General features: G+C 43.1%; 1 protein-coding gene across 4 annotated transcripts in view; it reads right to left on the bottom strand.

Annotated features, from left to right (window-relative positions):
* Nucleotides 1-1,256: 1,256 nt before the first annotated feature.
* The window catches only part of LOC105035196 (probable hydroxyacylglutathione hydrolase 2, chloroplastic), a 27,179-nt gene continuing 493 nt past the window's right edge, over nucleotides 1,257-27,942 (bottom strand). Inside the window, exons 1-9 of one of the 4 annotated variants that reach the window (XM_029262308.2) lie at nucleotides 12,959-13,078; nucleotides 10,525-10,710; nucleotides 5,841-6,044; nucleotides 4,081-4,204; nucleotides 3,394-3,494; nucleotides 2,594-2,668; nucleotides 2,390-2,488; nucleotides 2,015-2,189; nucleotides 1,257-1,502 (exon numbers count right to left, since the gene is read on the bottom strand). In XM_029262308.2, coding sequence (XP_029118141.2) covers nucleotides 2,043-2,189; nucleotides 2,390-2,488; nucleotides 2,594-2,668; nucleotides 3,394-3,494; nucleotides 4,081-4,204; nucleotides 5,841-6,044; nucleotides 10,525-10,692 — 918 coding nt within the window. In that variant the 5' untranslated portion in view covers nucleotides 10,693-10,710; nucleotides 12,959-13,078 and the 3' untranslated portion in view covers nucleotides 1,257-1,502; nucleotides 2,015-2,042. Of the gene's footprint in view, nucleotides 1,503-2,014; nucleotides 2,190-2,389; nucleotides 2,489-2,593; nucleotides 2,669-3,393; nucleotides 3,495-4,080; nucleotides 4,205-5,840; nucleotides 6,045-10,524; nucleotides 10,711-12,500; nucleotides 12,795-12,958; nucleotides 13,079-27,942 lie in introns of those variants that run through there. The other 3 variants (XM_073252428.1, XM_073252407.1, XM_073252469.1) reach the window with 3 other exon arrangements.

Genomic DNA, 27,942 nt, shown 5'->3' on the forward strand with positions numbered 1-27,942 from the left:
TGCACATATACATATACATATGCATATACATATATACCTACTTATTTGTATGTATGTATATATGTACGTGTGTGTAGTAAAAGGGATCTCCAATAAAAGAATCTAGACCAATAATAATCCAGCATATACATAGCTATAATCTAATAGTACCCTCTAAACCCAATAACATACCATTCAGCCCCTTTTCCTTCTAAAGCAAAAATTTTCTCAATAAATTTAAGGTGGAATTGGAGAAGATGCATGTTTTCTTCTCTTTTGCTTCTTTCCGAGAGGATAATTTTTTTTTTTTTGATTAAGATGCCTCCATTAAAAAAATTCCCTGTGATCTCCTCCATCCACACTCCTCTTTTTTCTCATTCGGTTTAAGATTTCTTATTCTCCTCCCCATTTGATGTAAGATTTGCTTGACATTAAAAATAATTTAAATATTTTATAAAATAATAATATCATATAATTATCACATAATACCATTCAATTAACAGAAATAAACAGTTCGATCATACTAAAACACATCAATAATTAAAAAATTAATTTAATATTTTTAAAATACAACAAATGTAAATGAAATCAAATTAAAATTAAAAAAATATTTTTATAATTTATCTAAAAAAAATTTATATGGACAACCAAACTCGAGATCAATGGATTAATAGATTAGAGTTTGGGTAGAGCCAGCGGCAATAGCGGCGTGAGAATCCCAACGGAGCTCCACCCCTGGGAAAAGAAAGAGAGGTTGTAGGAAGCCTGAAGTGCCTGTAAGAAGAATGCTCGCTGTCCAGTTGATGGTTGTGATTTGAAGATCTCTTTTTCATTTTTCATTTTAAATTTTCAGCTATTTATTTTTATTCCTTCTAAGATGTAGACTGTAGACAGTTAATACGCCATCCGGTTCACCAATCTCCAATTATTTGCCTCAGCAGATATAGACTGTAGACAGTAAATACGCCATCCGGTTCAACAATCTCCAATTAGATTTATTTGCCTCAGCAAAAATGTCTTTATAAGCCTCTGCCACATGGAGTCAACGGCAAACACATGAACTCAAAGGAATCTCCACAGAGTTCAAACAACAACTTTATTCAAGCTGACGGGAATTTCAATAGTATAGAATTATTGAACGATCAACAAATGACCAGCTCCTCATGGAACTAAGAGTTTATCTATGAGTGCCACCCGTCCCATCCCTCCACGCTAAGGCCCCCAGACCACCACCACAACAACAACAACCAGAGAGAGAGAGAGAGAGAGAGAGAGAGAGAGAGAATATATCTGAGTTATTAATATAAATAAATTATGCACAAAAATCAACTTAATTGTCAAATTTGCATAAAAGCCAGAATTTGCTTCCATTTTTAAAAAATTTGTGAAATTGTTATACCTTTGTTCTTGCTATTATTTGCAAGAGCATTTTTAAATGTGCCTCAACTTCTGTCACGTCTGCATCCAATACACTTGTACACCAACTAAATAAAATGTGTGCATTCACCTACTGCTCACTGTTTCTGCAAAAATAAATAAATCGATAATATATAAATAATAAATAAATCTGTCTCTTCTGCAAATGAAGAAAATAGAGTCTATTTTTACTGCAAAAATCCCTAAATATAACTTTAGAATGTTTATCATAGCTTCATTTGCTCTTCAGGCATCTCAAAATTTTCCTTTGCCAGGAAAAACTGATAGCAAGAAACACTATAGTGATTATATTGACATGATCTGAATATAAATATGATCCTTGTCCTTTTTTCCACCGACAATCCTTGATAGCACAAGTGGGTGTTGCAAAAGGTGATGTTATAACAAGAATGATGCCATACATAAATCCTGATACTACTTTATTGCAGTGTAGCACATTGGCAGTGTGCAAAACGAATATAACTCTGGATGAGATTGGAACTGGAGGGGCATTTCACCAGGTGCCCGACAATGTGAACTATCGGCACTAAAGGAATTGATTGGGCATATTACAAAAAGGCAATATACATATATTTGTTTCTCTTGAAATAATACAAACCTGTGTTAAGTCAAGCATGAGCACTGCCTTAAAAGTTATCCTTTGCTTGGTGGATGACACCCAAGGCTTGCGCATCACTTGCAGCAGATGGGATTTTCAAGTTCTGTCGGATTTCTGGACTGGAGGTGCGCAGAAATGGATTACAAAGCTTTTCCTTCTTTAGTGTAGTTGGAATCTAAGATATATACAGAAAATTCTTGGTCAGAATCTGAGTAAATCAGAAGAATAGCTAGTTTTCACTTTGAAATTGTACTTTATTAAATGCCTTTTACTCAATCAAATTACGAGATCACCATGTGGATTCACAGAAACAGTGCAAATCATGTATCTTCAATCACACTCAAATCAATAACTTTAGGAGATTCTAGTAGTTACCGTTGGCAGCTTCTTACTATGGAGGTGAGCTACATGTGTCGCATATTCTTGAAGTGCTTCATTATTGGGCTCTATGGACAAGGCAAACTGTAGATTACTCTGTTCAAATTTAAGTAAACCATGTGTTCTGTCAGAAGTAAAACCAAAACATATTCGGATAAGCAGAACATAGTGTGCTACTTACAGACCTACAGAATTGCATACCAGTGTATATTCATGGCCGCAATATATGTTTGTCTCATCTGGCAACGACATAATCTTTTGAAGTGAAGAAAACATCTGCAGCATGAGAAATTTTACAGATTCTTATTATAGAAAAATCTGCTGAAACTATATATAAGATACCATTATATAATGACTGTTGATTATCCTTATATAACACCTCATTGTGCAAATGAAGATAAATTTGTTATATATTGAAATAATTAGATCTCTTGCAACCTTTTTTTCAGAACCTGCAAATGAGTTTGAACTTTGAATGTGGTCAGAATCAGGAGCTTTGAGTTTTCCCACAAGCAGATCTGAGCCACTGATGATTGTGCCCGAAATAAAATTTTGGATGGAGCAATAGGAAGTACAGATAGCTTTCCAAATTTTAATTCCTATGCATGAACCAGTGGAACAAACACCAAACCAAGACCTGTGCAAGCAGCTGTGCACATCCACAGACATATTTATACGAACTCACAAGCATAAATATATATTGCACGTTTATGTTGACACCTTTTAACATTTTTTGTGTGTAAAAGTAAGGCCCATGTAGAATGCACATAGGTCTACTCACTAACTAAAGTTGTGCACACTATGAACTTCATTTCTTGGAATGATAACATGATTCTAATATTATATGCATGCATCATATTTAAGTCTGTCTATTATACTTTAGGGCACAGAAACAGAGGTTAGTTTACTCAAACAACCAAGTCAGATCTTCAGCAGATGAGTGTCATTATTGGGATAGAATCGGTCATTGCAAACAAAAAATTCTGAGTTCAGTGAAAAACCTGTTCTGGGTTTCCTTCAAAAAGTTTACCACACGATAAGCTAAACAAAATGTCCCCTGTAAATATTGCTCCACATCCCAGAAAGTAATAACTTAAATGACCTGTTTAAGATTCAAGAAAGTAAGGTTTGGATTAGAAGAATATATGGCATATTTATTATGTATGCTACATGCCTAGATATAACAGCTCTAATCAGTATATATTAATCCTTGTTCTCTACTTGTTTTTGGTTATTCAAAAAATTTAAGTAAAATGGTTCAAGAAATGTCCAGAATAGTTTGGTTAAATATCTGCACAAAAGAAAGTATTACTTAAAAAAAGTTATAAAATTCGGAGGAGGGTGTGCACGTTTATTAAGTCATGATAAGAGTAGAACAAAATAAGAAAAGGAATGAGTATAACTGAAAACATTGTTACCAGGGTCATAATTACAAAGAAAGTGATTTCCAATTCTGATCTTTAGGAAATAACCATGTCAAATGAACAAGTAAATTCAATCATTAGTAAGAAACTTCCACACCTAAAGTATAAACAAAAAAAAAAAGGAGCATGGAATAGATTATTTTTGTTTATGGTAAACCATGAGCGGGAAAAGCATTATATACAATTCTAATGAGGTAATCAGCATATCACATGAGTAGGAAAAAGGTAGATCTGTTAGTTTCAGGTGATTTTTATAAATTTGACCTTTTGTATGACCAGGAGTTTCCATCACAAGCACCTGATGACCAGCAAACATCCATGTTTCCCCATCATGAAGGGCTATGTCAATGCCAGGAATTCTGTCCCTGTCCTCACTGGAACCAATCACCTATATTCAGAAGATGAAGTCACTGAACAAGATTCTAAAGGCTTAAAAGTTCCCCAAAACAATTTATCTATTTGTTTACATTTAACATGCATCTTACTTTGCTGAACAGGAAAGTAATATGCGGGAACATTCCTGTGCTATTCTGCAACACCAAGGCTTACTCAAGATCCATTTTTGTCTCGATTCTCTTTCTACATGGACGTGTGACTGTGGTAAAACAGGTTAACCGTCTAGAAACATCCACTGAATGAAATGGACTATGGATGATGATGGTTGCCTTACGAAGCCCATCAGTATCATGTTCTACAGGAATTTGCAGACCGATCACCCACACCCTACACCCGAGCCCACCCCCGCACCCCACCACCTCCTTCTCCATGGAGATTAACCCTAAACCACATATTATCTACTTTGTTCTCCTATACCACAAAATATACTTTACGTGCTCTTCAAAGGGTAAGTGTGCTAAGTCATTAGCACACTAAATATTTCCTATTCAAGGTTAGTACCAAAGCAACCCACAAAAAAGGCATGGCACATATTTATCTTAAGTGTTTAAAAGAAATAATATGGAACAGGTGTCATAGAAAAATTAATTTCAGTTACATTGAACAGAAATAATGGATAATACTGTAGCACTAGAATGAGAATGACAGAGTTGGCCAAAAGAAGGAAAGTTTATTTACAGAGGACCACGAGCAAGAGATGTCATGATGAGTGACCACTTTATTTGTACAGGTCCGGTACTTTTTTTTTTTTGAAAAAAGAAGGTTATTTTGAACCAACTTCAATGAATATAGACTCATGATACAGTATGGCTAGGCATGACTGTATGTGATAATAAAGCCCATACTTAGGAAAGTAAAAATATGTAGATTCTTCCAGAAGTGAACTCTAAAATATTCATCTCTTCAGTCTCCATGTAGTTGAATTCTTTAAAAAAACCTTCAATGGGCATGAAAGGCAAGAACAAAATAAGTAGGTCTGGAAAAAAGATAAACTTGAACAGGCCCTTGTTTGGAGCACAGATGAGTCTTAGAGAGGGACAACCAGATCACTATGAGAGATCACTCTTAAGTTCATAATTTATTTCCTGAATAAGTACTGGAGACCAGGACCTTCTTTCTTCTAGCTTCTAGCCTCCAGCAAAAAGTAAGGGTTTCCAGCTTTATCGCTTTTCTAACTGTACATATACATGAGAAGACCATAAAGGCTCATTATAAAGTCCCATAGACTGATGATGACTTGAAAACCCACAACAAAGCAACATCTTGGAATGCTTTCAACTAAAATCATCCATCCATTTGTCCCTATAGAATCAATTAAGCACCTCCAGTGTCATAAAATTTTGAAAGCTTACTTCTACTACATAAAAGTCAGCCTGTTATGGTACACTATTGATCACTAGTCTACATGAATCACCAAATTAAGGTCAAATTGCAGAGAACCAAAAAACTTCAAAAATCCTTAAATACATAGAACAAAAGCTTCAGAGTATAAACTAATTATTAAAATGTGACATAAACATTCTCTTTTCATAGAAGTGGTGAAGGACAATGTTTTCAAAGAAAACAAGAAGGCAAATTTGTCATCTAGGCTACTTTTCTAAAATCAAAATAAAGTAACTGCATCGTACCTTCGCACCATACCTTGCTTTCAACTCCAAGTTTCCACCAGTATGATCATGATGATGATGAGTGTTTAGTATATATGTCAAGTTCTGATTTTTCCTTTCCAGTGCGTTGATAACAGGAACAGCTTCAGAAGGGTCTACAACTCCAACCGTACCTGTATCCGTGTCATGCAAAAGATATGCATAATTATCTTGGAGGCAGGGTACCTAGCAAAAAGATACAAGAAATTAACATTATGAATACATGAATTGAGATTGGTTTCCATGTCTAGATACCTTTAAGAGATGAGCATGAAGCATCAGTCAACTATAAGCAGACAGCACTATCTACTGAGAATGACTTTGTAAAAACAGATTTTCTACAGTCGTTACAAGCCCATTCTTGAAGATTAAGAATTTACAAAAGCATCACGCATACCATCCCCGAAATATATGCCAGCTTGACAATTTTATAAGATTTCTGAAACCAGGTCAGGTTTTTCAATTGAAGCAGGGCAGCCCAGCTGCACTAGTCTCCCGCCACTGCAAGGTCCGGAGAGGGTCAGATGTACACAACCATACCACTACATGTGGAGAGGCTATTTCCATGTTTCAAGCCCGTGAGAAATTTTTAATTGAAGAAAGGTGAAAATTTCATGTCATAGAGTTTGTAGAGCCAAATAAAGTAATTAGAAGAAGTCATGGCAAATTTTCAATGAATATTCATAGAAATCTTATGGAAACAGAACTTAAAAAGTAGTATAAGGGCTTTAGGTCCTGTTTGGATGCTGGACTGCCTAATCACTGAATATTATCTGCAAAATGAGAGTTTGAAGAATCAAAATAGTAAGTCTGGAAAAGAGTCCCAATATTATAGGGAGGTTGTCAATGATTTCACTCCTAAAAGTTTGGATAACTTTCTCGGAGAAATAGGTGATTTATCTTCTCCTCAAAATATCGGGACAATTGGTTCCGAAGTTCTACCAATTTCTCAAATTTTTCATAGATCGATATTTTATTTTCTCAAGACCTCAACCCAACCAGAAGATCTTATCCAGGAATAAGCTGTTCTGGCATCCAAACGGCTAAGTGTGACGAACAAGGACCTTTTGGCTTAAAATTATATAGTCCATTTGGGAGGTTTTGTACTTAAGGCATGAAGATCTTTGTTTTAAATTTAAAAATTGATCGATAATAGATGAGGAAAGAAAAGATAAACATTGAGAGTGCATTTCAAATTTTCCAAACCAAAATGGTGATTCAAGTTTTGATCATGAACCTTGTGCCCCTCCATGTATACATAAATGCATACATGATTGTCGATTTATCAAATCTGTCTGAGTGATTCTTCAACTCTAGGTGGGAACAGTTTGGTTAGATATGACACCTAAGTTACAGGAGTCATGCTCAATCAACAGAACAAAGAAATATCCAAGACATCTCAAAATGCTATATTAGTCAAAGAGATTGGCACAACCTGAAGTTCTGCCCTCTTCATAGTTTTATAGTTTCAGATCCTATGGACCTTTCAAGTTGCAAAAAGTGATTATTCAGAAAATTGTCCATGCATTGTTTTTCTTTTGTGCTGGATAGATGATGGTGATTGTTTTGCCAAGATTTCAAACAGGTTCTTCATAGAATTTGTCCTAATTTAAATTGAAAGGTCAGTGAAAACTTTTCTTGATAAAGGACAAAAATCATTTCCTTGTCTCAGCAGCAAAGAAAGTCAAAACAATGCCTGCATAGATACACTACTTGAAGACTACTAAACAGATAGAGGGATGCTTTCAGGTGGGATCTAGTCCAGATACTTCCCAACCTGAACTTGGACCTCTAGGGGGTTCAGGTCTAAATTGTTGACCTAAATCCTACCCATCCAAAGATTATGTCAGGTTTGGGTTGCCAGGACTTCATAACACTCACTCGGTGAATGGGGTTGGTGGTCCACATACGACCAGAACATTACCTTACCAAACACCATGTTTGAATTGGTATGAACTAGTCCAGGTTCAAGTCTCAATTAGGTGGCAAGAGTTAGTAAGTTCACTTACCTTCATGTCTTCAAAACAATTCAATAATGGCATACGTTACCATTAATAAATTTTACTAGAAATGTGAATGATATAAAAGCAAAGACATGCGGTACATACTATCAGGTTTAGGTAAGGTTGGGTTCATAAAAACCAATCATATACCTACTAATGTAGTATAATCAGGTTGGACACACTTGTACCAGCTCAGGACTCTAAACTTTTAATGGGTCTTTTTCTGAACCATTACACAACCCGCATGTACACAGTTTTAGATTGCATTCAACTAGGGTCCGGGTTTCTGGGTCTCAGGGATGACCTTAGATAACAAGCCATACACAACTTAGACTATTCAGATTGATGTACAAAACATGTATAGATAATTTAGCCAAATGATTGACAAGACACCACATAAAATAAATGTAACTCTGAGGCCCTTTTGGTGTTAGGATGATGAAACCAAGTTGACTAGGTTCTATGAATAACTTCAGACCAAAAATGGAGGGATTAACCAGATAAACCCATTTAACCATTTTGACAGAGTAAATTTACCCAATTATTTAGGTTAACCAGGCAAAAGTGAGTAAAAGGTGGGTTGACCATGTTTCCTGCTACCTCTCCTTTAACCTCATTTATTCCAGGTGTAAATAGTCAATTGGTTAAATAATTGGGTCAAGGGGGTCTCTTCCACAATCTTGACAAAGGGGGAAAAAAACCTTGGAATAATGGAATGGTACACCTACTAAAAGTGAAATTTTGCCTAGGATGCCATAAGAATGAAAAAAATATGAGCAGGTTGCAAAGGATGATATTTAACACAGATTCAAGTAATTCTATAAAAAGGGAATTAAAATCAGGTGCAACTCATAATATGAAAGGATATAATGATAACAATGTCAAATGTTAATTGTGCAATGTTATTCTACATGATGACAAAGGATATGTGATTAAAGGTGGGAAAAATCGGATATGCATTGCAAACAGTGGATAGAGTATGAGCTCAACTTTTTGTGGAAATAAGAAGAATGAACACATGCTTTCTTAGTTGCTTGATGGCAACGAAGGTTATGAGGACCACAATGAACTACCTCAAGCTGAAACCAAGATGGTTTTTTTGTAAACATAGGTGACACAGAAATAGAAAAAAGAATTATATAAAACTATGATTTTTACAAATAAAAGAACAATATTACATTAAATAAATCAAAAGAGAAAAATACATTAGCAGCATGTTGTGCTATTAGAAACGAACAAATTACAGGGTGGGCAAAACAATTTGACAAGGATCAGTCATGCTACACCATGTGAAAATGCAACCTCAATATTGTTAGACGAGATGCAATGACATTTAGAACTATAAAGATGAACAACATGGACTAAGGATCAAGAAAAATAAAGATGACAGAGTAGTTGTATCATTAGGAACCATATCCTAGAGTCATTAGGACTGCTTGAACTTCATCATGTATCAAGCCCTTCAACATGGCCCGGTACATGGCTATACACATGGGGGAATGAGTATGAACAGTACACATGCCTACATCCAAGGTTTTATGTCCCAGTGGGACAAGGGACGTCCCATCCATCCTGTCCGTTCCTAAGAAAATGAGATCAGGATGGGCTCAAGACACCGAAACCCATCCACACCGGAAGAGATGAAGAAAGAGGATAGAAGGAAAGGAAGGAGAGATGAAGAAAAGTAAATAATGAAAGGACAGAGAGAGAAAAAAAGGGAGAAGAAAAAGAAAAGGAAAGAAAGGAAGGTAGACGAAAAGAAAGAAAAGAAGAGAGAGAAAAAAAAGAAAGAAAGAAAAGAAAGAAGAAGGGGAGAGACAAAAGATAGCCATCGGGATGCATGACCAGGACCGTTGTTGCAATAAGATGGGACAATGGGACATCCCATTCCATGAGAAAACCGTGACACTTTTGTCCTATGGGATTTAAAACCTTGCCTACATCTACAAACTGTCAAAAAGTGACAGCTCCAACCACATCATGATGGCAAATGGCCTTATTGCTATGGATATCATGGATACGTACAGTTGGTTTAGGCATCACAGTCTAGCTCAAAGCATCGAATAAATATATAACCCAACTATTTGAGAAGCAAATGGATGACTAAATATTCTGAAGGAACTTAACAGTATCCAAGTTGAACCAGTCAGATGTTTGGCATAATGTCAATCTAAAGAAACACTTTTTGTAATTTCACATGCTCCAAGCCCCATCTTATTTTAATATATCTCCATTCTTAAAAACCATGTTCTAAAATTGTGATCCAGAAAACAACACATTGATGCCAACATTATATAGATGGTTATATACGGCTGTACAGGTTACATGATGCATGAGAAGCACAAATAACTGGATCTCTCAGAAATATATACAAAGAAATAACAGACAAGATTTTGGTAAAAGAATCTTTAGAGGAAGGAATAAAATGTGGAAAGCACATGTTAAGACTTAACTTCTAGACTTAATAAAAGAAGCCAAAAGTCCTAAAGATAACTTTCCCATGTAGCTTCTCATGGAAAGGAAATTTTTTTAGTTGAACTGTTGCAGCATTGAGTCTGTTTGAGTTCAAAGAACAACAACAACAACAACAATTCAATAGCTTTGCTCTGAACATGTATAGAAGACATCCAATAGAAAAGGTCTAAAAGTACAAGAGAACTCACCAATTCAATTTGCAAAGAAGATGCCATATTAGTTATATTACACAAAAGCCCAGCAACACCATATGCATGATACCCTCCATACAAAGTCTTGATAGGCCTCAAAAATAGAGTCCCAAAACTATATAATATATGTTTTCCAAACCAGTGTTTTCCCATGTTCGGCCACATGCAAGGCTGTCCTCTTACCTGAAAAAGGTATTCTTATTAGAAGAGTCGCACAAGCAATTAAAGCCATCATATAAAGGGAAAACAAATTCTTCAAGTATAGTTTACGTAAAAAGAGATTATAAAAAAAAAAGATGAAAAAATAATACAAAATAGATAATTTATACTAGAAAATATACAGATCTAGCCATCCTGGAGAAATTGAATTAGTGAAAACAAGGGAACATAGAAGAGTAATTATACTACCAATAAAATGATTGTTTCCAGGGAAACACTGACAGACACATTGCAAGGGATAAGCTACATATTATTTAGCTAAACTGATATACTACTATTATTACTTTATGTCATGATCATGATGTATGATCACCAAAAAGAAAGTATATCTTACATTTTTTCCATACTTCAATTTTATTCCATGGATATGTATTAGATCATTTTGAGGCCATACAAGGTTTTTATGTCAATAATCTAGATATGCTTTGTTGACACCTCTACATTAGAAACATCAAAGCATGAACAGAGTTGGTTGCTGGTCGGCCTAGGTGCCTAAGCACTGCCTAGGCACCTATAAGGTTTGTTTGAATGACTCCATCTGTCCTAAGAGGAGTATTTGTCCCTTCCAATGTATAGGGTTCTGACAATGTTCTCCAAAAGATATAATAACCTTACTAACACTCCACCAAGGTGCATGGCAAGTTGGCAACAAAAAAAATCAGGTGAACCAACCTCTTTTAGCCACTCAGTTGAGAAAAGAACAAAAATGGTAAACCGATGACCCCAAGTACCCAAAAGTAGAAGAGAGTGGGGGACTGGAAAGAATGAAAATAAAAGCAAGAATAGAGTTCTACAAGCAGACGTTTGAGCACATGTGAAGTTATCTAGAACAGAAGAGTGAAATTTTTTGTTATAAATCCATATTTGTATATTTAGGCTTTAAAGGTGGAGATAACAGAAGACATGGGAAATGTGCTATAACTGGTGCCTGGTGGTGCTTCTATCCTTAGCCATTTCCCAGGATGGACTCCTAAAACAATCTCCCACCTGCATAAAGATAGTGAATCCACTCAAGGGGCCTTCATTGACTAGGTAAATTAAACCACACACACACACACACACACAAACACACACAGAGAGTACAAATAAGAAGGATCAGGATTCAAGATAAAAAATAACAAACCCAAGTAAGAAACATTTCCCAAAAATTCTAGTTCCCACCCTATTCAAACCATAGAAACCCAAGTAAAGCACTCTATCTTCTTATTTTTCTCCCAATTCTCTTCATTGCTGCAAGAAGGAAACAAATTGAACCCTCTGGGAAAAAAACCAGCAACATCATATTTTTGAGGCCACCTGCCATCGCATTTACACAAATCTAACTTCTTAAGATATTGCATCACAAACTTTACATTCAAGACTGCCAGTTGGTGGCAGAAGAGAGTGGTTGCTTATATGGTCCTTGTGTCATATATACTTTATTTTTTTTTAATCTTATTTCTTTTTTGCCTACCATACCCATCATACCTAACCGATGGATTAACTCAAGAATCAAGTCATCCCTTTGCTTCTTTATTTTTCTCTTCTTTGATTTTCTGAAAGTTGTTCACCAGTTCTCAAGATAAGTGCTAAAATATAGTCCCTATTATAGGTCATCAAATTCAAAAAATAAGCTTCCAGAATGCTATCTGTGACGCTTCTCCTTATGTATATTTTCAAACAACAAATGCAATCCTACCATTTTAAAAAAATATATATTATCTCGGTAGCAATTAGGCATGGTTCAAGGGAGAAAAAAAAAAAAAAAGACTCACAGCAGTCACCTTTGACAAGCTCCGACGCCAGGGACTTCCAAACGCATCATCGTTTTCATTATGAACCATACACATCCATTATTCCACAAAATATTCCAAATTCTCACATCCAAACGTATAATAGAATTCTCTGCCTAATCATAACGTCAAGATCCACCGATTCAAGACGAATCACGTACGATGCAAAACCTAATACACTTCGAATCTCAAAAGAATAAAAGACGTGCGAATCATACAACTCTCAATTAATAACATACAGATACATTATTAAAATATTACAAGAGAATGACAATCCATGCTGCACAAAGAATCGTCCAAAAAAAAAAAAACACTACATATTATTGTTAACAGATCCGACAAAAAGAATCAGAGATCAAACAAAGATCCAGAAAAAAAGAAAGGAAAAAAAAGAAAAGAGAGGGTGAGATTGGAGTTGAGAGAGATAAAGAGATTCGAACCCTGGAGCAGGGAAGAGAGAACACGAGGGAGGAGGCCTTGGGAGAGCATAACGATGACTCCCAGAGGGAGAGAGAAACAAATGGTAAGCTCGTCTCCACTCCGAATGGAGCTGGCCAACCTCACATTTATTAAGTGCACGTGTTTTGTCGATTTTACCCTTAGTCTTTTGCGGTTGGAGGGCCTGGGGCCTGAGACGGGCGATACTGTATCGCGAGTGGAAGCGGTCGAGAGATCCTGGGTATTTTGGGTAAAAAATTTGAGGATCGAGGTTGTCTATAAATACTCTCACCGTACAGGCAAAGGTGGTAGGTGCGATGTAGGTGAGAGATGATGGATGGGTGTTAGCATAATAGCCAATGAAAAGGAAAGAAGGTTTGTGAAGGTTTTAGACTTTTATCCCATCCGATGGAGAAATTCTTTGACGCAGAAAATTTCATCTGCAGCGCATCAATTTATGTGATTAATTTATATAATTATTATTTTTTAATATATATTTAATTTTTATAATTTTATTTTTTTATTTAAAAATTTTATATGATAAAATATTTTTATTTTTTAAAAAATTATAATATTTTATAATATATTATAATTTTTTATATGTAGAATATCATAATATGATCAAAAAAATTATAGCATCCTGTATATATTATGACATCGTACGTTAAATTATAATTTACTGCAAACAGAATATCATAATATAATCCAAAATATCATAATATGGTTTAAGATATCATAATATAAAAGGGGTATCTTTGTCAAACCACTTTTCAATACGCATTTAATATCTGCAGTTTTACTTTTTCATTTGAAAATTTTGAATAGCGAAAATATTTCTATTTTTTGAGAAAATTATAACATTCTGTACATATTATGATATCTTGCATTATATTATGACATCCCGTGGACAAAAATTAAGACTTTCTAAATGCAGGATGTCATGATATGGACATAAGATGTTATAATTTTTTCAAAGAATAGGGATATTTTCATCATTCAAAATTTTAAACCAAAAAGTAAAACTACAGATATTAAATACATATTGGAAAGTGGTGACTGCGTGGATCAATCAGACAAGACGGTGCGCTCTATGTCAAATTTTTTACACCGCCCGCAGTGCACAAAGAATTTCCCTTATCCGATGATCAAGTCTATATGGAAAAATAATGTGACACAGAGACCCTAATCTATGCAACAAATAATTAAAAAATAATAATTTAAATAATATAAAATAATATATTCTTGATCATATAATGTATAGATCGAAAATCTCAAATTCATATCAATTTTATTGTAAAGCAATTTATAGATAATAAACCGCATCAAATGATTTGGACCATTTATGTATAATTTAATCTAAATTTAATCAAATCTAACTAAAGATCCATCAAGAAAATTCAAATCTACATCCCTTCTCTCTCTCTCTCTGCGCACGCGCGTGTGTAGGGCAGACACGGTGATAACATCAATTGAACTTGGGCTTAAATCCGATGAGATCAAAATTAGATAATGGAGGTCCTACATCGATGATTCAAACTGTTGGATGCGATCTAATACCTCAAAACTACTTGTACACTAAAAATCATATGATTTGAAGATTCCTAACTTATGCATCAAATAACTAAAAGTATATCTAATTTAATTTTATTTAGACTATCTGATTTTTGACTACTTGATGCAGAGATCAGGGATCTTCAAATCATATAATTTTTTATATACAAGTAACTTTAAGACAGTAAATCATATTCAACGACTTTGATTGTTGATGTAGGATCCCTATTATAAAGTTTTGACTTGATCGAATCTGAGTCAAAATTCGATCGACTTGATTCTAGTGTGACTATACACACACACAAACTTATAACTCCGTGTGATGCACGAGATGCAATTTTTTCCTTGCCCTCCTCCGCCTCCTCTCTCTCTGTCCCCTCCCGCTAGTAGCCTCCCCACCACCCTCTGCCTTCTCGTTGACTGCCATGAGACCCACCTCTGTACCCCTACCCTCAATCTTCTCGGTCCTTTGTCACTCACAGAACTTGAGAAATCCATCCGATCTCCATGCTCTCCTTTCTTCATCACCCTCCTCTGCTTCCTCCTCTCTCCTCCATGTCGATGGACTCCAGCCACCCTCTGCCTCCTCGCCACCTTCCACCGTAAGGCCTCCCTCTGTGCCTCTGCCCTCAACCCCCTTGGCTCTCTCCTACTCACATCACCATAACTCGCACAAAAACCTGTATGCTTAAAAAACCCCAATCGAAACTTAAGAAACCCTTTCGATTTTTGTGCTCTCCTTCCTTGCTCACCTTCCTCTACCTCCTTCTCCTCTCTCTCCTCTGCTGACGGCCTCCCCGCTGCCCTCCATCTCCTCACTGCCTTCACCAGCCACTGCAAGTCCCCCTTTTGAGCTCCTGCCCTCAACCTCCTTAGCCCTCTACTGCTCACACTGCCATAACTTGCATAAAAACCTATATGCTCCAGAAAAAACCCTAACCATAACCTAAGAAATCTCTCCCATCTCCATGCTCTCCTCCGCCACATATCTCCATATGTTTTTGTTATTTTTTCGATGTTTTCTCCATAAGAAAAGATACATGACAGATGGTGCCTTGAAAGAAAATAAATACGTGATAGGCAAAGACTAATGCCTTTATTTTAATATATATATATATATATATATATATATATATATATATATATATATATATATATATATATATATATATATATAAGAGCACGCACACAACAACACCCCCAATCTTATATATATATATATATATATATATATATATATATATATATATATATATATATATATATATATATATAAAAGAGCATGCACACAACAACACCCCTATCTTATATATATATATATAAGAGCACGCACACAACAACACCCCCACCTCCCCCCCTCCTCTGGGGCCCAACCAATTGTAGCCAAGTCCATCTTAAATCTATATAATATAAGTAAAATGATCAACATATATTAGAGGCAAAATTTCGTATTGACATGTCAGATTATGAAGTAATCTCTCAACACATCACATGTAAAAGAGGCTAAAAAAGATATTGGCATAGGAGGGGGGATCTAGAAAGGTAGAGGAGCAGGCCACGAAAAGGGAGATAGAGGGAGAGAGGAGGAGATGATGGTAGCAGCGACAGTGACGATGGCGGGGAGAGAGGAGGACATGGCACTGCAGTAGTCGGAGGGGGCATCGAAGAGGGCAAGGCTCTCCATCTCCTCTCAAGGCAATGATCTAAACCTGGGATGGGTCTCGAGACTCATCATCTTATTCTAAATGATATTAAACAATAATTTGTTTGAAAAAAATTAAGGTTTTAGAGATGGATGGAAGAGAAGGGCACTGAAAATCTAACCCTTTGTTTGGTGCAAAAGATTGATGGATGTTTCATCCATCCTTTTTGTTTGAAGCATATAAAGTTTACTCCTTCAAAAACTATCATGGATCAAAGCTAGTTTAATTTTTTTCTTAATCTTATTTTTTTAATAAACTTACTAACTTGCTATTTCTCAACTTTTTTCTCCCAACACGCCACGTGTCAAAAGGGTTGAAAATGATATCGGCGTAGGAGGGGGGTCGAGAAAAGAGGAGAAGGCCGTGGAGAGAGGGATAGGGGGAGAGAGGAGGGGATTGCTGCTGTTAGTGGCGACGATCCCAATGATGATGGGGAGAGAGGAGGATATGGTGCTGCGGTAGTCAGAGGGGGCGTCGGAGAGGGCAAAGCTCTCCATCTCCTCCCAAGGAGGTGATCCGAAGCTGGGATGGGTCTCGAGACCCATCATCTTATTTTAAACGATATTAAATAATAATTTTTTTGAAAAAAATTAAGATTTTAGAGAGAGATGGAGGAGAAAGGCATTGGAGATCTAACCCTCTATTTGGTGCAAAGGATGTGTACAGGAAAGGATGGATGGATTTTTAATCCATTTTATTTATTTGAAACATATAAAATTTACTACTTCAAAAGCTAGTATGGATCAAAGCCAATTTAATTCTTTTCTTAATCTCATTTTTTAATAGATTTACTAACTTGCTATTTCTCTTTTTTTTTTTAAGAGTTTTAATTTCTTTCTTCTGTTACTTCTAAATTTTACGCTGTGAATTCATGCATTAGAATTGTCAAAATAAAATTTAAAAAAATAGAGCTTCTCTCTTTATATCAAATAATTTATATTTTATTTCTGATGCTTAGAGAATGTGTTCTACAAATCTATCTAATAGCATTTTTGACTTTTGAATTTATTAACATTCATAGCATAAAAAAAATATCATTATTATTAGTATCAATTAGGCACTTGAGATCTAACCATCTATTTGGTACAAAAGATGGAGTGAAGGAATGATGAATGGAGAAAAAGATGGATGGATTTTTCATCCATCCTTTTTGTTTGAAACATATTATATTTACTATTCAAAAGCTACCATGGATCAAAGCTAGTTTAATTCTTTTCTTAATCTCATTTTTTTAATAGACTTACTAATTTGTTATTTCTCAATTTTTTTAAAAAAAAATTATTTTTTTTCTTCTACTACTTCTAAGCTTTACGCTGCGAATTCATGCTTTAGAATTATCAGGATAAAATTCAAAAAAATATTTTTTTATATCAAATAATTTATATTTTATTTTTGATATTTAAAAATTATATTCTACAAATTTATTTTATAGTATTCTTAATTTTTAAATTTATTAATATTCATAATATAAAAAATAATAATATTATTAATATCAATTAAACCCTCGCAATGCGCGGGTTAAATACTGGTATGCATAATTATAATACAAGCACGACGATATAACAACATTTTATAAGCAGACAACAATGGTAGGATTAATAATTGAAAATATTGTAAGGAAAAAGATGTAGGTGTTGGGGAATACCGACCGACCCCGCTCATGCCGGCTTATAATCGGGCATACCCGATCGACCGACCGACCGACCGGCCGACCGACCGACCGATCGTCGGACGCCATTATCGGTCGATTAACGGCTCTCTACCGACTGAGGATACGTCGGTCGGGCAGACCTTTTCCACTCTCCCGACCGACTGAACCAGGAAGTCTGATGGCCGACTCTCGCAACATGCCCGACTGACCGTCGAAGGGGCCCGAATCTTTACCCGACGCCACACAGCTGGCCACCGACCTAGGGTCGGTCGACTCCTCCGATCGCCGTACAGCTGCCAGAGACTGTTAGCCCTGACAGCAGCATGCGGCACTGCCTCCTAAGGGCATTATCCCACCTAGGGCATTGTCAACCCTAGTGATTTGACAGCCCCACGGCGATGTGACACTTTCACGGTGACTCTGACAGTCGACGGCGAGTTGACAATTCCTCAATTGTCTGCGTCATTAATGACGGCGCCATACTATGCTCCACTATATATATCGGGGAAGGCTACAGTGCCAAGGGCCTTGAAAAAAGGACAGGCTTGCTCCCTTTCTCACTCTCTCTCGATTGAGCTCTCTGTCTTCATTTTACTGTTGCCCAGTCACCTCTCTGACTTGACCGTCGGAGGGTCCCCGTCGGAGCTGCCTCCGGTCAGTGTGGACTTTCTTTTTGCAGGCACTCGTTCCCGGCGACCAGGCGACGAGGGGATTGGCCGCAACAGATTGGCGCGCCAGGTAGGGGGTCTTCTCAAGCAGTAGATACTAATGACAAAGACAAGAGCTCAACGATCGAGAGTCACCGGGTCGACGAGGCGCTCTTTCCGTCGGGAAGAGGCCTCTCCGCCACCCTCCGCGGTGGAACCTAGCTCTCCGCACCCCGCGGTGATCACGGAGGCGCAGATCGCGGCAATCGTGCGGCAGATGACCGTGCTGACGGACGCGGTCAAAAGCCTCCAGCAACAACCGACCGGGCAACCGACGGCACGTCCGATGCCCTCCAGGAGCAGCCACCGGCGCCTGCGTCGATCTCCGTCGCCTCCGTGCGAGCGCCTGTCACAGCGCTCCCACAGAGAGGAGGAGGGGCGGCCGCGGCACGATGCCCATCAGTCCCAACAGCTTTCTCCCTCCCAGCTGGAGCGAGCGAGGAAGGAGAAGCGACCGCGAACGCCGTCCGCCTCCCTCTCGAAATCTTCCGGAGACTCCACCCCTGGGATCTCCCAGCACCGACGGACGGACGACTACGAACGCAGGTTCGAGGAAATCGACCGTCGGCTTGCACAGTTGCAGGTGGACGGGCAAAAGTCTTTGAACGACGTCGACTTTCAGACCGCCCAACCTCTTTCCCGACTCATTCTCGACGAACCGATCTCCAGTCGGTTCAAGATGCCACACGTGGAGCCCTACGACGGCTCCACCGACCCAATCGACCACCTGGAGAGCTATAAAGCTCTCATGACGATTCAGGGGGCAACCGACTCTCTCTTTTGCATCGGCTTCCCCGCCACGCTCCGTAAGGCTGTCAGGGCCTGGTACTCTGGTCTTCGATCGGGAAGTATCCACTCCTTCAGACAGCTCGAGCACTCTTTCGTGGCTCACTTCAGCACCAGTCGGAAGCCGCCGCGAACGTCGGACAGCCTTTTCTCCCTCAAACAGGGAGAAAATGAGATGCTCCGACACTTCGTGGCGCGATTCAATACGGCCACGCTTGAGGTCCGGGACCTCAATGAAGATATGGCTATCTCCGCCATGAAACGGGGGCTGAGGGCATCCCGATTCACCTACTCCCTGGACAAGACCCTCCCCCGCACATATGCCAAATTGCTGGAGCGCGCGTACAAGTATATGCGCGCGGACGAAGGAGCCTCCGACCGGCGCTCAACCGAGTTCAAGGGTCCGAAGGAAAAGCGAAGGAAGGGTCGGGACCCCGCCGAATCTAGCAGGCCCCCGACTGATGGTCGGGTCTCCCCCCGCGACGAAACCAAAAGTCGCCTCGACGGCAGACTCCAAGGCCGACACGCCCCAGGTATGACTCCTACACTCCTCTCTCCGCTCTCCGTGCGCAGATTTTGATGGAGATCGAGGGGGAAGAATACCTGCGACGGCCTCCGCCTCTGAAGGCAAAAGGCCTCGACCGACGGAAGTACTGCCGATTCCACCGGGGCCACGCCACAATACCGAGCAATGCATCCAGCTTAAGGATGAGATCGAAGCTCTCATCCATCGAGGGTATCTCGGTAAATTCTGGAGGAACCCGCCGACTCGACCTGTGGCCGACCGACGACCCCCGCCGACTGAGGAAGTGACCACCAATCAGCCGACGGCCGGGGTTATCAATATGATTTCCAAACGACTTGGCCCGGGGACGTCTGCTGAAGGGGAGCCCATGAAGAAGCTGCGTCCAAACGACGTGATTACTTTTATAGAGGAAGACGTTCGGGGCATCCAAACTCCCACGACGATGCTGTTATTGTTTCGACAATAATAGCAAACTATGATGTAAAAAGAATTTTCGTAGATAATGAAAGTTCGATAAATATTTTTTTTACTCGACCTTCTCCCGGATGCAACTATCAACCGACCGACTCAAGAGGATCTCTACGCCCTTGATAGGCTTTGCCGGGGACGCCGTCATGATGGAAGGTGAAATTATCCTGCCCATGACGGCCGGCACCGAACCACGACAAAGCACGGTTCATTTGACTTTTGCGGTCGTTCAAGTACCTTCGGCCTACAATGCCATACTTGGAAGACCCGGACTTAACGCCCTCAAGGCGATCGTCTCGACGTACCATCTCTTGGTTCGGTTTTCGATCAGGAACGGAGTCGGAGAGATGCGTGGAGACCAATAGCTCGCTCGTCGATGCTTCCAATTTCCTCTCAGAGCGACGAGTTGAGGGGCTCCCTGATGATCGACAAACTAGACCAACGGGAGGAGGAAGAACGGGGCTCGCCGGCCGAACAGCTCGTGTCGATCCCGATTGCAGAAAATCCCGATCAGAAGGTTTGGGTCGGGTCCCAACTACCCGACCCGGAATGCCAACGTTGGCGGAGCTGCTAACGACCAACGCCGACATATTTGCTTGGTCGGCAGCAGATATGTCGGGCATCCCCCAGAGACAATAACCCACCGACTCAACATCGACCCGACATGAGACCGGTGAGGCAGAAGAAAAGGTCTTTTGCTCCTGAAAGACAGAAGGCCATCGACGAAGAAGTGGACAAGCTGCTCGAGGCGGGCTTCATCAGAGAAGCCGCATATCCCGATTGGCTCGCCAATGTCGTCATGGTCAGGAAAGCCAACGAAATGGAGAATTTGTATCGACTACACGACCTGAATCGGGCCTGTCCAAAAGATAGCTTTCCACTTTCAAAGATCGACCAGCTGGTGGATGCGACGTTCGAATTTTGACTGCTCAGCTTCATGGACGCTTTGTCGGGTACAATCAGATCTGGATGCGCCCGAAGATGAGGAGCACACTGCCTTCGTGACCCCCAAGGGCCTCTACTGTTATCGGGTGATGCCCTTCGGGCTGAAGAAGCCGGCGCCACCTACCAACGACTTTCAATAAGGTCTTTAAAGATCAGATCGGGCGCAACATGGAGTATACGTGGACGACATGCTGGTGAAAAGTGCGCAGATTTCGGATCATGTTCGGGATCTCGAAGAGACCTTCCGCACTCTACGACAACATCGAATGAAGCTGAATCCGACTAAGTACGCTTTGGGGTGACCTCAGGGAAGTTTCTCGGATTCCTCGTTTCTCAGCGAGGATCGAGGCAACCCTGAGAAAATAAAGGCAATCATCGACATGCGCATCCGAACACCAAGAAGGAGGTCCAGCAGCTGAACGAAAAATCATCGCTCTCAGCCGGTTCATTTCTCGATCAGCTGAAAGGTGCCTCCCATTTTTCAAAACTCTACGGCAGGCGAAGGCTTTTCTTGGTCGGATGAGTGCCAACGGGCCTTCGAAGATCTGAAGAAGTACTTGGCTTCCCCGCCGCTGCTTGTGAAGCCGGAGGTCGGGGAGACCTTGTATCTCTATTTGGCCACCTCCTCTGAGGCGGTCAGTTCGGTGCTCGTCCGAGAAAAGAGAGCCGAACCCATCAGCCTATCTACTATACCAGCAAAGTGCTCCGCGGCTGAAGCTCGATATTCGGAGACGGAAAAGATGATTTTCGCCCTGACCGTCTCCGCACAACGACTCCGTCCATACTTCCAGGTGCATGCTATTGTGGTTCTCACCAACCAGCCCTGAGGGCGATATTGCGCCGACCGGATACGTCGGGACGACTGGCGAAGTGGGCATGAAGCTCAGCGAGTTCGACATACAGTACCAACCGCGACCTTCCTTGAAGGCCCAGGTCCTGGCCGACTTCATCGCGAATGCCCGACAGCCGACCAAGGGTCGGAAGGTGCGGACCCAGGACGAGATGCGGTCTCCGAGCCAGACCCGTTCTCCACCTGGGTACTGCACATCGACGGAGCTTCAAACGCTCAAGGGAGCGGGGCTGGGTTCCTGCTCACCAACTCGGATGGGGTAGTCACCGAGTACGCCCTCCGATTCGACTTCAAAGCCTCCAATAACCAAGCCGAGTACGAAGCGCTCCTGCCGGCTTGAGGATGGCGAAGGAACTTGGGATCGACAGCCTCCGGGCATTCTCCGATTCTCAGCTGATCGTGGGGCAGGTCAAAGGTGAATTCGAGGCGCGAGATCCGCCATGGCCAAATATCTCCAGAAAGTGAAGGATCTCGTAACGCGCCTCAGGTATTTTAAATTTTTCACATCCCTAGGTCGGAGAACGCCCGGGCCGACGCACTCTCCAGACTGGCGACTTCGGCTTTCGACTCTTTGGGCCGGACGTTCGTGGAGAACCTCGAGCAGCGAGTATCGACCGGTCGAAGAGGTGCTACAACTAACAGTGAACCAAGCTGGATGGATCCGATTGTTCGGTTCCTGACTGACGGAATCAGTCCTGAAGATCCCACGGAGGCCAGACGGCTCCGATGGTCGGCCTCCCAATATGTGATCATGGATGGCCGACTCTACAAAAGGTCATTTTTCCTTCCCTTGCTCAGGTGCTTGGGACCGACCGACGCAGATTATGCTCTCCGAGAAGTGCACGAAGGAATCTGCGGGATCACTTGGGGGCAAATCCTAGCCTACAAAGTCCTGCGACAGGGTTACTATGGCCCACCATGAGGAAGGACGCGGCTGAGTTGGTCCGAAAGTGCGAACCTTGCAGAAGTACGCCAACGTGCAGCACCACCGGCCAGCCAAATCGCTCCTATTGTCGCTCCATGGCCCTTCGCTCAGTGGGGGGTCGACATTCTCGGTCCTTTCCCTCCAGCATCGGTCAAAGAAAGTTCATAGTCGTCGCCATCGACTACTTCACCAAGTGGGTGGAGGCCGAGCCCCTGGCGCAGATTACCGAACGAAAGATGGAGGACTTCGTCCAAAAATCCATCATCTTCAGGTTCGGATTGCCGCATACCATTATCACCGACAATGGGCGGCAATTCGACAACCAAGACTTCAGAGACTTCTGCGCAAGGTTCCACATCACGCACCGACTAACTTCAGTCGGGCACCCACAGTCCAACGACGAAGTCGAGGTGACCAACCGGACCATACTACACGGACTCAAAACCCGACTAAATGAAGCCAAAGGCCTATGGGTCGACGAGCTAGGCTCCGTTCTGTGGGCTTACCGAACGACCCCCGCATTCGACGGGAGTCGCCTTTCGGTTTGGCCTATGGGACGGAGGCGATGATCCACTCGAGATTGGGCTGCCATCTACCAGGGTCGAGCGGTATCGAGAGCCGGACAACTCTGATTGTCGGAGGGCCGACCTAGACCTCCTCCCCGAACTGCGAACGAGGCCCAACTTTGCATGGCTTCATACCGACAGAAGGTAGCCCGATATTACAACGCCAAGGTCAGACCAAACTTTTCAGGCCTGGGACTTAGTCCTGAGAAAGGCAGAGGTCTCGAAGCCCCTGGACCAAGGAAAGCTGGCTCCGAACTGGGAAGGCCCTACATGGTAGCAGACACCTATGGGCCAAGGGCTTACCGACTGGAGACTCTGGAAGGGAAATCCATTCCCGGACATGGAACGCCGACAACCTGAAGTTGTATCACCAATGAACTTTGTACTTGTTATTCGGAATACAAATCCAGTTTGAAATTTGGAGTTTTAACTCTTCGACTGACGATCGGTGCTCACTCAGAAAGTCGGGTCCCGACGTCCCGACTCGGACTCGTATCCGAGTGAAACCGACGGCCCGACCGCCGACGACGTATCGGGCGCTCGCAAGGGCCGAACCATCCACGGCGATGGGAGTTGACACTCCTTCTACGGTCGAACTTTCGGGCCTAGACCATCGGCTAGCCTACCGATTGGCCCCGACCAAAGAAAGGCGAAATGCCTATACGACCGTCGTCGTAACTTGCCGACCGGCTACGGCCGGTCGAAGGATATTCGGCTTACCACCGTCTATCACCGATGCGACACAGTCGCATTCATAACTCCCGACCGAGCTACGCCGGCCGGAAGATATTCGGCTTACCACCGTATATCAGAGGTGCAGTATAAATACCCGACACAAGGGTATCAGGATCCGACTTATCATCTTTCCCCGACTAAACGCGTCGGACGACATTGGCTGAACGCATCGGAAGAGACCTGACTGCCAAACCTTTTCCTGGCAGTCGGTCGGCTTCCGACTCAACGAACGCGCCCGACTCACGCGGGGGAAGGATGCCCGACTTACGACCTCGACCATTGAAGGCCGACCCAAAGTTGGGACTTGTTCTACCTTCGTAGCGGCATGAGTTGCCGAACGTCCTAACCGACCTATGTGGGTTAGCGACTTACGCGTTCGGATGCATTCTACAACACATGAAAAAAGAAAAACAGGCAGAGGAAAAAGTTTAAGTCCAAGACTCTGATTTCATTAAAGATCAAAATAGGCTTTACAAAGATGGGCCGAAGCCCGGATACAAGCTGGAGCAAAAGCAAAAAGGAAAAACAAAACTGACTAATCGTCAGAGTCGGCCTCTTCCACTGGGTAGCGATGGGGGAGGTCGGCGGATCCGCTCTGGCTTCGACAGTCGGGGCCGACTGATCTTCGGTAGCCGGCTCTGCATCTTCTTCAGCTTCCGCCCTGGTGGAAAGGCCTTCCGATACTGGTTCGGCCGTCTCCTCCGCAGCTGGGGCCTCCGGCTCTGGCAGAACTACGCTGCTGAGATCAAGTTCGGGTACAGGCCTCGAACGGCTTCCCGAGCATCCTCGTACCCGACCCGGTACGAAAGGAAGCCGCTCTCCAGAAGCTCTTCTCGGATACTCTTTCGAGTCCCGGAAGTCTTCGACGGCCCGACCCAAGGCCTCCTTCGCCGACTCTGCTTCGGCCTTCGCGATGTCTGCATCGGCCTGGGCGATGGATAAGCCTTCTTCGGCCTTGGCGAGATTTTCGAGACTTACTCGGAGCTGCTCGCGGTCGGCCTCCAGCTCCTTAGCGAAGCTGTCTCGCTGTGCCGAAGCGGCGACGGTCCGGGACTTCTTCTTCGCATCGTCCCTGGCCGACTGCAACTCCGACTCCGACGACGTCAAGGCTCCCTTGAGTCGGGAGACCTCCTCCGTAAGTCGGGAGACCTCCCCCTCAAGTCGGCCCTCCTGGTCGGCCGACTGTTGCAACTGGTCGACCAGGATGACCTTGTTGGCTTCAAGGGCCCGACCTTGTCCCTCCAAGCCGCGCGCATGTCGTCGAACTTCCGATATCCGACCTCTAGCTCGGATATATTGAAAACCAGCTGCACAAAGAAGCCGACCGATAAGAGACCGAATTTACGGGAACGCATTAAAGGCAAAGAAAGGAGAAACTTACCCGGATCATCATCGGATAAAATGAAGACAGCATGTCGGAGACACGCTGGTTCTTCATTGCATCGATGTCGGCAGGAAGAAGGAGCGCCTGGCACAGTCTCCTGGCCAAGTCGTGGTTGGCCAGGCCCGACGCACCTTCGGGGAGCGGGAAGTCGGTCGATCCTCCACCGCCGACCGTCCTTCGTCGCCCGACGCCATGGGGGCCTTCCCTCGGCCGGAGCCCAGGCCCTAACATCGGAGATCGATGGCAGGCTTGAGCCCGACCGAGTCTCGACCGACGGTGCGGCGGCAGCAGGCATCGGTCGCTCGGGTTCGCGAGCCTCCTCCCGATCTTCCTCCGCCTGCTGGGCGGTCAGTGTGCCGTCTACGGACTCAGCAGCCCGTCTTTCGGGCGAAGCGGCACCCTCGCCCGACGGTCCCTCGGACGGGACTTCGATGAGCACTGTCGGCGCCGACAGTGCGATGACTGGCTCCGCCCCCGACCCAGTCGGTTCGCTCGATGGAGCTGCATGGGGCCTCTTGGGAGGCTGCGACGGTCCGGCCTTGCACCGGCCTCTTTCTCACGGCGTACTGACGTACGTCGGCTGCCGTCAGTCGTGTTCTCGACGGCATGTCTGAAAAAGACGACAGATGGTCAGTATCGAAAAGAAAAAATAAAAAGAAGAAAAAGGGCAAGAAAAATAAAAATGACCTAAGCGGGGGACCGGGCTAAGGCCGGGTCGTACAGGGCCTACTCGGTGACAAGCTCGCTCTACTTCGGCACCGAGATGTCCTTCAGCCGGTGGAAGTCCTCCCGATCTTCAGCCTCCATCCCGACTGTTCTCGTTCGGCTCAGTTCGCGGATTCCCCCAACGAACAGGGAACCCCCAAGGAACAGAAGACGATGCAAAAAAGAACTGGTTCTTCCATCCATGAATGGACGACGGAAGACCAGTAATGAAGGAGAGCCCTTTCCGAGGAACGAAGTACCACCATCCTCGGGCTTTAGGATGGGGTCGGAGGATGAAGAAAGCTCGAAAAAGGGAGATCCGAGGATCGGTCGGCAAAAGCCGACACAGAAGTGCGAAGCTGACTATCAGCCGAACTGAGTTCGGCGTGAGTTGTGCCGGGCACAGCCCGTAATTGTCAGGATGTTTCGGACGAACTCCGGAATCAGAAATCGAAGGCCGGCCCGGAGATCCTCCAAGTAGAAGGCCACCTGACCCTCAGGCAGGCTGTTAACCCGACCGTCAGCGCCAGGGCGAACAGCCGAAACTGCCCCGGGATGCGGTACTGCTCCCGGAGCCGATCGACGTTCGGCCCCGAAAGTGAAGAAACCTCCACCTCCGGGGTCGACCGAGTGTCGTCGGTCGGCTCTCCCGACCGACCACCTCGTGGAGACGTCCTAGCCATGGATTCAGACGGATGGCAGGGAAGAAGAAGAAGGAGATGGTGAAGACGACAATGGCCCTTAGGAGAAGAAGAAGGAACTACAAAGGAAAAGAGAAGCGGGAGAGTACCTGAATGAGGACTCACACGGGCAGAGTCTCGACAGTAAAATGAGGAGGGTAAAAAACTGAATGGGGGCGACCCTATATATATAGTACCCCCGACGGTCGAGATGAAGGCACGACCAACGAGGACTCCCCAGATCCTGCTGCATGGCGTCATCCGGGCCATCCGTCGGCCCGACGGTTCGACGCACCTGCCTTCAGATCGAGCCACGTCACCTCCATCCGCTCCAACGAACCCGTCCCAATGGCCGCACACCACGTGGCGTAAAGGCCGCGACGTTTCGTATCCCCGAAGGGACGGCGAGAACGACGGTTCCCCTTCCCGATGGGACGAGACGTCTGACACCGACAGGGTGTCTGACATCGGCGGGACATCCGACACCTGCAGGACGTCCGACGCCGACATGACACCTGACGTCGATGGGACGGGACATCTGACACCGACTGGACACCCGACACCAGCGAATCGCTCGGCATTCATGAGACGCCTGACATCGTATCAACTCACGGTACGGTCGGATTTGGCACACGGAGAATCCACTCTTTTCGCCCGGCGTCGCTGCCCAAACAAAGGCATCGGCCAGCGCACCGTCCGACTCAGGAGTGGAGGGGGGCAACTGTTGGAGAATACCGACCGACCCCACTCACACCGACTTATGATCGGGCATACCCGACCGACCGACCGACCGACCGACCGACC

The sequence above is a fragment of the Elaeis guineensis genome, chromosome 1 (genome assembly GCF_000442705.2).
Source record: "Elaeis guineensis isolate ETL-2024a chromosome 1, EG11, whole genome shotgun sequence".
Lineage (NCBI taxonomy): Eukaryota > Viridiplantae > Streptophyta > Magnoliopsida > Arecales > Arecaceae > Elaeis > Elaeis guineensis.